The sequence below is a fragment of the Zootoca vivipara genome, chromosome 6 (assembly GCF_963506605.1).
Source record: "Zootoca vivipara chromosome 6, rZooViv1.1, whole genome shotgun sequence".
Taxonomy (NCBI): Eukaryota; Metazoa; Chordata; class Lepidosauria; order Squamata; family Lacertidae; genus Zootoca; species Zootoca vivipara.
This window is the reverse complement of record NC_083281.1, coordinates 89,944,511-89,956,690: the sequence shown is the minus strand read 5'-3', so window position 1 is coordinate 89,956,690 and position 12,180 is coordinate 89,944,511. Positions and strand designations below refer to the sequence as shown.

The 12,180-nt window shown below is 46.8% G+C and overlaps 1 protein-coding gene across 6 annotated transcripts in view; it reads right to left on the bottom strand.

Annotated features, from left to right (window-relative positions):
* Positions 1-9,352, bottom strand: part of ATXN2 (ataxin 2) — a 58,005-nt gene extending 48,653 nt beyond the window's left edge. For all 6 annotated transcript variants that reach the window (XM_060276342.1, XM_060276346.1, XM_060276344.1 and 3 more), the window contains exon 1: positions 8,981-9,352. In XM_060276342.1, coding sequence (XP_060132325.1) covers positions 8,981-9,309 — 329 coding nt within the window. In that variant the 5' untranslated portion in view covers positions 9,310-9,352. The remainder of the gene's footprint in view (positions 1-8,980) is intronic.
* Positions 9,353-12,180: the final 2,828 nt, after the last annotated feature.

The following is a 12,180-nucleotide window of genomic DNA, read 5'->3' as shown; positions in this document are numbered from 1 at the left end:
AGAAAAATTCAATCCGATTGTGCAGATTAAATATAATTGATAGAATTCTACAGGATGAGGTATTTGTGTATGAAAACAGTCAAGGTCCAATGAGCCCCCAGGCATACACCTCCAGAAGGTGGAGATGTCAGCGGTGCCCAGGCATCTTCACTTGGTCTCAAGTGGCCAATAGACAGGTGCAAAACGAGCCTGGGGCCTGGCTAATTTCGAACACTTGTGCTTTGAATTATAAAATGTTGATAGGTCATAATGGCATCCCTTGCACTTAAAAGATCATACAATTCCATTCCAGCTTTCTTCTGTTTCTATGGTCAACTTTAAAGGGTGTTTCCCACACAGCAGTTCTGTTTCTCCAAAGTGACTATCTTCTGTGTGATCAGAAGCAAAACAGCTAGCTCTCCCCTGCTGCCCCATGTCCTGCAATCCATCTGTTTGCAACCACAAGAGAAAAGCAATCCATTTAAATGTGTGAAAGAGCTTCTTCACAGTTTGCTTAGCATATCAAAAGTCTTCATGGGAAGTAGGCAAAAAAAGAGGGATTCAATAGCAAATGATACAACTGGATATCTCAATTTGTTCATGAGGTAGTCGCAAAAAAACCGACTGGCAACCAGTTAATTTCAATCACTGTGGCGCAGGTGTAGTTTTGCACATTCTCAGGCAGGAAACAAACATGGCACAGGTGTCACAGGTCCCTGCAGCAGCTCCTTTGCCGTCCATATCTCTTGGTCCTACACAAACCGTAAGACAGCACTTTGGGCCTGCAGCTCAACCTCCCCTGCTAAACACCCCTGTTTAGATGTATTGTTCATTTTGACTGTGATTCCTGCATTGCAGGGGGGTTGCCCTAGCCCTAGATTAAAGAATCATAGAGTTGGAAGAGACCACAAGGGCCATCCAGTCCAACCCCCTGCCAAGCAGGAAACACCATAAAAGCATTCCTGACAGACGGCTGTCAAGCCTCTGCTTAAAGACCTCCAAAGAAGGAGACTCCACCACACTCCTTGGTAGCAAATTCCACTGCCGAACAGCTCTTACTGTCAGGAAGTTCTTCCTAATGTTTAGGTGGAATCTTCTTTCTTGTAGCTTGAATACATTGCTCCGTGTCCGCTTCTCTGGAGCAGCAGAAAACAACCTTTCACCCTCTTCTATATGACATCCTTTTATATATTTGAACATGGCTATCATATCACCCCTTAACCTTCTCTTCTCCAGGCTAAACATACCCAGCACCCTAACCCGTTCCTCATAAGGCATTGTTTCCAGGCCTTTGACCATTTTGGTTGCCCTCCTCTGGACACGTTCCAGCTTGTCAATATCCTTCTTGAACTGTGGTGCCCAGAACTGGACACAGTATTCCAGGTGAGGTCTGACCAGAGTGGAATACAGTGGTACTATTACTTCCCTTGATCTAGATGCTATACTCCTATTGATGCAGCCCAGAATTGCATTGGCTTTTTTAGCTGCTGCATCACACTGTTGACTCATGTCAGGTTTGTGGTCTACCAAGACTCCTAGATCCTTTTCACATGTACTGTACTGCTCTCAAGCCAGGTGTCACCCATCGTGTATTTGTGCCTTTCATTTTTTATTTTTTATTGCCCAAGTGTAATAGTTTACATTTCTCCCTGTTAAAATTCATCTTGTTTGCTTTGGCCCAGTTGTCTAATCTGTTAAGGTCATTTTGAAGTGTGATCCTGTCCTCGGGTATTAGCCACCCCTCCCAATTTGGTGTCATCTGCAAACTTGCTCAGGATGCCCTCAAGCCCATCATCCAAGTCATTGATAAAGATGTTGAATAAGACTGAACCCAAGACAGAACCCTGTGGCACCCCACTAGTCACTTCTCTTCAGGATGAGGAGGAGCCATTGATGAGCACCCTTTGGGTTCCGTCAGTCAGCCAGTTACGAATCCACTGAATGGATTATCATTGAGGGACGTGGGTGGCGTTGTGGGTTAAACCACAGAGCCTACGGCTTTCCGACCAGAAGGTTGGCGGTTCAAATCCCTGCGACGGGGTGAGCTCCCATTGTTCAGTCCCAGCTCCTACCAACCTAGCAGTTTGAAAGCACGTAAATAGGTACCGCTACAGTGGGAAGGTAAACGGCATTTCCGTGTGCTGCTCTGGTTCGCCAGAAGCGGCTTTGTCATGCTGGCCACATGACCTGGAAGGTGTACGCCGGCTCCCTCGGCCAATAATGTGAGATGAGCGCCACAACCCCAGAGTCGGTCACGACTGGACCTAATGGTCGGGGTCCCTTTACCTTTACCTTCCAAGTCTATGATTCTGGAACTGCTGCTGACTGCTAACACCTCCCCCCAAATCACTTCCTCTATCACAGCACATGGCCACATTCACAAACGCACAATCAAGCCTCTAAACAGCTCAGGTGAGCAAACAGCCCCAATCCAAAAGACACAATAGACCCTCATGAAGGTTATGCATTCAGAGAGAAAGCAAGTACATTTATTCAAATGATATTTGAAAGGATGGGGCAATTCCAGGTAACTGGACTCCTCCTCCCACCCCTGGGCTGGGCTCTTAGAATTTCAAACCAAACACACGTTTAGGTTGGTGTATTAAAAATTCATATAGACTACTAAAGAACCAATAGACACCAAGCTTCATAGTATATTGTTACTACGCATATGAGGAGAAGGAGCAAAGTGGGAGCAATTGGGCAGTGAACACTAGAACACTGCTTGGTCCTAATAAGCCACTGACCATCTCTTTTTGTTATTTGTGAACAAGGTATTTGGGAATGACCTTAGACCAGACATGTCCAAAGTCCATTTTGGGGCCTAATCCAGCCCACTGGTCGGTTTAATCCAGCCCCTGTGGCAGTTTATTTCCTGGGGTAAAATCCAAAAAACAACACCACCTCAACAACTTTGGTCGGCCCTCACAGCCCTTCACTTCAAATCTGGCCCTCTTTGAAAAACGTTTGGACACCACTGCTAGACCATATGCTCTGCTTGCCAAACGTTACAACTCAACGTAGGTTTGGGAAAGACCCCGTGTCTGAAATCGTGAGAGAGCTGTGGCCAATACTGAGCTAGATGGACCAATCATTTGACTCCGTTTAAGACAGCGTCTTATATTCCTATAGTTTGTTGCTGATTGTGATTTGTCAGAGATAAACCATGTTCCTAGTTCAGACATGGCAACAAACCAAGGCACATAGTTTGTTGTCCCCACCAGCCTAAGGAGAGAAGTAGAGCAGGAATGATGAAGCAGTATGCACTACTGCTCAGGACTACAATACCTCAAGGACTGCATCTCCCCACATGAACTGTCAAGGAGCCTGTGATCATCTGAGGCCCATCTTCATGTGCCTCCTCCATGAGGGGTCTGGAGGGCAATTTTCCAAGGTGGTTCCTCACTTGTGGACTGCTCTCCCCAGGGAGGCACGCCTGACAACTTTATTACATATATTTAGGTGCCAGGCAAATGCATCCCTCTTCTCCCAGGCTTTTGGCTAATTAAAGAACATACGACCTTTTAAACTGGGGTGATGGTGGTATTTTTTGTGTTTGTAACTGTGTTGTGTATTAATGTGTTTTTATATTGTAAACCAGCCTGTGATCCTCAAATGAAAGGCATTAATAGAAATTTAATATAACAACCACCACCCCACCACCACAAATGCTTGGGTGTGTCTATAGCAGCTCTCGGGGTCCGTCTGCTAATATTAATATGAATATCCAAAATGATTAATAATGATACTGGGAAATCCTCTAATCCTCTACAATATTTTCTCCTTTTTGGCTAACAGGTTGAACACAGCAGGCATTCCTGTTCTCTGCCAAAAAAGCTGATGTACATACCTATTTCCTTCAGAATTTATCTCCACTGGATAAAAATGGAATATTCATTCACATTTTGAATACAAAAAAAACTACTTCAAAACAGACAGCAGCAGGACATTTCACTTCAGCAGGATTCTATTGTACAATTAACTAGTATTGTAGCATAAAGAGTAATAAAAGGCATTCAATAACTTAAGACCAGTAGTCACTATTCTCAAACACTCTACAGTACATATTTAAAAGAAACATGGTATCAGGGGCATGCCAGAATTATCAGCATCCAGTAAGGTCTCCACACAGAGGTACAGAACACAAGCCCATTTTAGAAACCCAAATTAGATTCTAAACAGGTGCTTTAATCCTCAGTTCATGCAACATTTCCAACTGACTCATAAACAACTCTTTCAATCTGTAGATTTTGCTTTTCCACATCTGTCTGAAACAGATCACAACCACTGAAAATTCAAATTATTAAAAATAATTTCAGCAAACTAAAGAGGTAAGTAGAAGTGAAAGAAAAATGAGCTATTTCTGTTGAAACCTCACTTAATATTAGAATTAATAGCTATACAGGTACTCACACATATCACATTTCAAAAGGGGTGACCAGTGTTAGAAACTCAGATATGTAAACTAATAGCTAAATGGCACCTTAAACCTGGCCTATGCTCATCACAACAGAATGTCTAGACACATTTTAATGATTTTTTGTTGTTATTATTCATTTCTCTTCTATACTGCTTTCTATTTTGAAGAAAAAAATCTCAAAGTGGTTTACAACACAGAAAATATCAAATAAAGCAATCTAGAATAAAACATAATTCAAAATATTTCAGATCCTTCCCTAAGTTACATTTTGCTTCCCCCATATTTATGTACCTACTTAATCTATATATTTGCCCCATAGAAGAAATACTCCAGGAAGCCAGTGTGATGATGTGGTTAGAGTGTTAGGCTAGGTGCTCCAACAGCGGTAAGAGTCTTGTTAGCACCAAGATGGAAGAATGAGGAAATCCCAACGAAAGAACAATGGTAAGAAAAACTGATGAGCTATGCGGAGTTGGCAAAGTTGACATATAAACTACGCGAGGAGGACAATTGTGACTTCAAAGAAGAATGGGAACTTTTTACAAACTATGGTATTTAAAAAGACAACAAAATCTGGACTCCTTGGCAGGTTTTGAATAAACATCCACAATTTATTAGTAGAACATATGATAAATAAGGCAATGATATGTACAATTTTATAACATGCAGAAAACAATATGTACAAACTGAGGGAAGTCCTTAGAGGGTGGGAGAGGGAGGGATGGGGGGGAAGGGGGGAAATTGTAATTGGCTATGTATTGGCAATTTGTATTGTTTTAAAAAATCTTTTTCTTTAACACTAAAAAATAGTGTTAGACTAGAACCTGCGAGATCAGGGTTCAAATCCCCACTCAATCATGAAGCTCACTGGGTGACCTTGGAGTCAGTCACAGCCTCTGAACCTACCTCACAGGGTCACTGTAGGGATTAACTGGGAAGGGGGAAAACCATGTACTCCTTGGAGAAAAAGGTGGGATATAAATGCAGTGAAGCAGCTCTTCTGTTTACCTGCTTAAGAAATCTGGAGGGTCAGTCGCCAACCTGGCATCTAGAGATCTCCATGTAGTCACAACTGGACCCACACCAGTCACAAAATGTGTCCAGGGGATTTCAAACACTAGTGGGTGACAAATCAAACAGGTCCTGCCTTATGCCCTTTCCAAGAATATTCCTATTTACCCCCCCCCCCCCGTCTCCCATCTAAGAAGTATAGCAAGTTCTGGAGGACTGCACTATTGATATCCACTAGGTGTAGTAATTTTTCACTCATACAGAAAAGAGAAATAGAGGCACTCTACATTTCAATGCTACATCTCGGTGAGTTTTGGATGTTATGCACCAACTGTACAAGATATGCTGATATGCTGGTTGTGTCAGTTTTATATAGTCTGCAAAAAGTTTATGTGACAAAATGCAGTCCTGGGTAACAGACACCCCCCATGCCCATGATCTAAAAGAGAATATTTATAAATGGTGCTTTGAACTCTCTAAAGCACTTGTCATTATCTCAGGAATACTTACAACCAATATAATCCTCCTCCTATTATAGACAGGGTGGAGTGAGAGAAAGAAAAAGAGAAATAAGTTTGCCAAAGGCCACCAGAAGCAACATTTGAACTGGGGACTTCCTGGTTCACAGTTCAGCCTTCTTGCTATTGATCTAAGTATCTAATGTACTTCTGCACAACTGAAGGCTCTGGCTTTCATGAATAGAGAAGCAAGTTTGTCAAAGAAACGTCCAAATTGCAAGAGGATAGAAAGAGGGGGAAGGGCATTACTGGTTTGTTGGTTTGATCTATGTTCTTGTTATCATGTATTTTGTGTTTTTATATTGTATTTTTATGTTGTGAACCACCCTGAGACCTATGGGTTAAGGGCGATATACAAATTTAATAAATAAATAAATTTAAATGAAAACAAAACCCATGGATTAGAACTCTCAGCACCTTTACTTTGAAGCAAGTCTGAGCGACTTCTGTTGGTCTTTCTTCTAAGTGACTGTTCTTTTGATATCAGAGTTGTAGTTGGGTAAATAAAACATGCAAAAAGAAGTGGGGAAGCCAGTACTGTACTTTAAAGGGTATTAAACACATCTTGGCAACACCACAAATTCTGTTTATACATTGTTCCAGAGACAACACAGCAAGTTGCTTAGCCCGAAGTTATATTGCTTCCTGCAGGCACACGATTCAATATGACAAATGCACATTTCTGCCTATGCACCTTATATTGCATAATTTTAATACTGTAAGAAACACTAATGTTTTGTACCAGTTTGTATAAAAACTCCGCTGCTCTGAATATATTAGATCTAGTGTTGAAAATCGTAACAGAAAAATACTTATTGCAGCTGGATGGGAAATCTAGTCCCACACATTCCTGAATCACTTTTCTCTTCCCTTTCCAAGAGGCCTGTTTTAAGAGAAGGACCCCCTGGTTTGGGCAATGAGGCTTGGCAGGATCATTTGGGGGGTGGAGCTGGGGGAGAACCTCAACTGCAATATAAAATGGTCACTCTCTGCACTCAAGGCTGCAGCAACTGGGTAAGGCTGGCTGGCAGGGGCCTGCTTCACAGCAAACCGGGTGCCCTCTGCCCAGGCTGAGTTTCCTGCCTGTGAGTCTTGAAGGGCAGGCACCCCAATACACAAACACACACGTCTGCTAATCAACCCCACTCTCACACATATCACAAGGCAACGGATCAACTCCAAAGGCCTAGACCCTGGAGTGACACTTACGACAGCAGCAACGTCCTTTCCAGGCCCGGCCAGCCTTTGCTGCAGCCTCGGCCTTGGGGAGGGGAGGAGAGGCCTTCTACTGTCACAGCTCGCTGGTTGCAGCGCCCGTGTGTGCGCGCCTTCCCTGGCAATTCTTGCTCCCTCCCTCCCTTTGCAAAAAAAATGCTTTCCCACAAAATCAGGAGGGGTCCTACTTGGATTGTCCTTCCCTAGTCTCCCCCACCACCCCACAGCAATGCCCAAAGCTTGGAAAGGTCTTCTGCCTCCCCTCTGGCAGTGTGAGCAGAAGATCCATCCCAGCTTGCTTCTCCTCCTTTACCCCCCTCTCCAAAATACTATTATGCGGTATTCTCTCTCAAGCCTCTGTCCAACATGGAGGCCAAGCTGCTTTTCCTGCCTCTGCCCGATGTCCTGCCCCTGTCACCCTCCATGAAAGGCATTATGCCCCCCCTTCCCCGGGCAATGCCAGTTGCTGCGCCTGGGAACTCCCAACACACACACACAACATTGGGCCAGCTGAAGTGGGGAGGGGGAGGTCCCCCATTTCCTTTCCTGAGGGGATGTGGAACATGGAATCCCTTTTTCTCCTCCCACCCCTAAAACACAGTTTCTTCCAGGTCAAAGTCAGCCATTGAATGATTACATCCCCCCCCCCATTCTTAAGATTCCAGGTAACACCTCCCCCTCAATACAATGCAAGGGAAAGTGATGCCACTCACAAAACCTTCTCACCCCCCCCCAAACTTCCAAAGCGGGCAACCTCCATTGCCCCCTCCCCTATGACAAGTGCTCCCTTTAAACAATGCCACCCTTGCCTCTATCTTTACATGCCCCCCAAACCCTGTTATGCAATTATGCAGTTTTTTATAGAGGAGAACTTGGGAGGAAAAGAGACACTCTTTAGCCATTATTTCTACAACGACTAGCGGTGGGGGGGAGCTTCTCTTTATTTTCAGGCAACGCGTTCCCTTTATTTTTCACCTAGTCTCTCCGCAGCCCCAGCCCCTTTCTCCCCGAATGATCAGTCATAACATTTATTTGCCTTTGGTCCTTTACGGGAAGAAGGCAGGTTAATCAGAAAGGTATCAACGCCGCAATCACAACCATCCAGATAGGCCTCTCCGCGGCGCGAACACACAGAGACACACACACACACAAAAGGCGGCAATATTCCTCCTTCAGCCAGCCTCCTTACCAAATATTTGCACAGCATATGCCCCCATGTCTGTTACTGGGTCCGCACACTCCTCTCCCTCCTCAAGGAGAAACCAGCCAGCAAAGCGCCCAGCAGAGGAATCCCACCGCGTGACCCCTTTTTGTTTTTCCCTTTTCTTACTCCGAAGCAAGCCTGCGTCCCGCTTCCCTCCCCAAAGAGAGCGGCCGCAGGATCGCAGCCCTTCCGAGGCCGCACGTCCGCCCGGCGCCTCCGAGGAAAGCGCTACTTATTACGATCGCTGTTAATTATGGGCTCATGTGCGGGCATTTATGCACGAGGCCCGGCGCCGAATCTATTGGGGATGAAGGGGAGGGGGAAGAGGCCTAAAGCGGAGGAACCCCCCCCTACACACACACACCCAAAAATAAATATTACCAGGGACCGGCTTGGTCCCGAGAGCGTCTTGCCTTCCTCTTGCCGCCCAAGGCCTTCCACCCGCCTACCCGCCGCGACCGGGCCTGGCCACCCTATTTCCCACCCTCCAGCGCCCAGGTAGCCGCGGAAGGCAGCGGGAAAGAGAAGCGCCGCGAGCCCGGCAGGAAAGCAGGCGAGGCCCGCCCGTCAAACCCGCTAGGCCTGGCGCAGGGGGAGAAGCCCCCCCCCCGTCCCTCTCGCCCCTCGACTCACCTGCCCAGATTCTGCCTGCCTCCGACGCTTCCTCCAGCCGGGATCCCGCTCGGGCCGGGGCCTGCTCCGCCGCTGCTATTCCCACCTCCGCTACCGAGGGGCTTGCGGTTGCTGCTGCTGCTGCCGGCCGACTGGGCCGGCCCCTGGGGCGGTGGCGGCAGCGGCGGCGCCGCCGGCTGGCTCGTCGTCGTGATCGTCGTCGTGGTGGTGGCCGTCGTCTGCTGAAGCGGCTGCAGAGGAGGCGGCGGCGGCGCTCCCACGGCTGCTGCTGTTACGGCGGCGGCGGCGGCGGCGGCGGGCGAAGGCTGAGGCGATGGCTTGAGGGACATGGCTGAGCCGAGGGAGGCAGGCGAAAGGAGGTGGAGGGGGAGGGACGGGCGGAGCGCGCGCGCGCGCGCACGCTCGTCCGTGCTCGCTGCGGAGGCTCCTTCCGCCCCTCACGACGGCGGCTGAGGCCGCCTCCTCAGGAGGTGGGGAGGGAGGAGGAGGAGACAAGCCGGCCGGCCCACCGACCCCGCGCTCGGCGGATGGTGTGGGGCTGAGGGTGGAGGCCGCCCGCCCGCGAGGAAAGTGGCAGCACCGGGGAGGCGGCAGGGCGGGGCCCAGCTCGGCGGTACGGAGAAGCGGCGCCCGGCGGAGGCCTCGGCCGGAGGACGACGACCAGCCGCAGCAGCAACGGAGGGGCTCGTCTCCCCTCAGACAAGCGGAGGGAATGGCCCTGAGGGGGGGAGGGGAAAAGCTCTGGATTAGCCCCCGGGATCTTTCCGCCCGCAAAGGGAAGGGGTCGTTCGAAGGGGCCCCCGACCACGCGCAGAGTGGCTCTTTCTCCTCTCCTCTCGATTGTCGGAAGGGGAGGAGATGCGCTTAGAGCCGCTCGTGGCCCCTCTTCCACGCGCGCACACCCAGCCAGCCACCCAACCTCTGCAGCCGTGCTTTTTATTTTTTAAATATTTTTATTACGTTCCCATTTAAACATAAATAATCCCATCATTATTATCCGCTTTACTTCTTTGGCTCCTTAGAGCCTATCGACTTCCTTCCCTCCCACCTCTTGGCTTTCAAAACTAACCTTTATATTACAGCATTTTATATATTTTCCAATTCCACTATAACTCTTTACTAAATACCTCAAAATTTAAGTAAATATAGAAAGGTTTAAAAATTCTCATTACAAGTCTTCAGATAACCCTACTGGTGTTGTTAATTGCTTACAATGAACTTTCAAATAATGGATAAATTTACTCCAGTCTTTCTTGAATACTTAATCGTGCTGGTTTTGAATTTTTCCCGTCAGCTTCGCCAGTTCCGCAAAGTCCATCATTTTCATCTGCCGCTCTTGCAGCTGTGCTTTTTAAGCAGCCCCTCTAATATTTAACCGCATGTCACTTATCATATGCGTGTGCATAAACATAATTTACACAGATGCACAAAGATTTACTTACCATTGCGTTTGGAATTCTTCCCCTCCATTGCAACAGCACTGCGAGGTAGGCCGAGAGAGATGAATGCCTGTCCCAAGGTAACCCATGGAGCTTTGTTAAGTGAGTGGGGATTTGTGCCCAGGCGTTCCCTAACCTCTACACAGCAGTGGATCTGGATACACAAATATATATATTTAAAAATTGCCCCTGGGTGTGGAACCTGTGGCTCTCTGGATGTTGCTGGACTCCAGCTCCCGTCAGCCCTAGGTCATGGTGGTGGCAGGCGATGATAAGAACAGTGTTGTTGTTTTAATTAATTTCTCATTTTATTTGACGAAATCCATATGCAGCTTGATGGCATTAAAACCTCCCAGCAGCCAAATTTGCAGTTTTTGTTACAGCATTGAAATTCTTTTTTAAAAGGACCATTTCCTCACCCACGAAATCCATCTTTCCACTACAGGAAATGATATGTAGATGAATGACAACAGTCCCTGTGCTTTCAACATTAATTTCTGCATGTCTTGTTCTTTCTTTTTTTAAAAAAAGTTAGAAGATACATCTGTGTCTGTTGAAATCTGATCTCACACCCATCAAATATATTTTCAGGTTGGTGATGGAGCCAGTGACTGCCTTGCGTGGCTGAAGGGAAAGAGGAGGAGAAACTGATTGGCACAAAAAGTTTATAAGCCAAGAGGAGTCTGGCAGAGGTGGTAGGGGAGAGAGCATGTCAAAGCAACAGAACAATATATGAATTGCCTCCCCAAATCTGTGCCAGAATGGAAGAAATGCCCTATCGAGGCATTTGGTCCTCCTTCCCTCTTCATTTTATCCTTGTGAAGTAGGTAAGGCCAAGAGTTGGTGACTGGTCCAAGATCACCTATTGAGCTTTGCAGCTGAATGAGGATTTGAACTTGGGTCTCCCCGGTCCTCGTCATACACTCTGATCACTACACGGACCTTTATGTTACCATTGCAAATGTAGGTTTAAAAGGTAGTATAGGAAAGAGCAGTGCAAGAGCTGCAGAACCATCAGCCGCCTCCAAGAGAACCAATGTAGTGCAGTGTTGGACTAGGACCTGGCAGATTCAGCCGTGAAGGTCCTTTGGAAGACTTTGGAGCAGTCACCAATTCTCCACCTAGCCTACTTCACATGTTTGTTGTGGTTTAGAACAGAGCCATGTACACCGCCTTGAGCTCCTTGGAGGAATAGTGAGATATAAATGCAATAGTAAATAAATGTTCTGCACCAAGTTCCCAGGAGTCTTCCAGCACTAGTTCAGCACACTGGTTAAGCCCACTACCAAACCCTTAATCTAGAGCTTTCCAAGCTGTGTCGTGACACGTTAGTGTGTCTGCTGCAGTGTGTAGGTGTGTCGCATGAATGCTCTCCAAGCTGCTCCCAGGGCTGGAAAGGGGTTAGTTTAACCTCCGGTTTGCTAGTAAAACTGAATTACTGTGTCATGATGCATGTCTAAAAAGTGTGTCACCAACATGAAAAGTTTGGAAAGCTCTGCCTTAATGTATTAAAATGCAATGCTGACCAACCTACAGATTAAGTCTCATCTGGAAGAAATGCTACTCCTTGCTAACTCTTCATTGTTCATGTTACACACTCACGAACACAACTAGAACATGCTAAGGAAACTCCAGCCTGTGGAATTCACACACAAGGGCAGGCATTTCTCCCTAGACTAATGGAATAATCATTCTGTCTTTACCATTGCGAGTGTAGATCAGAAATTCTCATTAGAGCTCTCCACCTGAAACTTTAACATC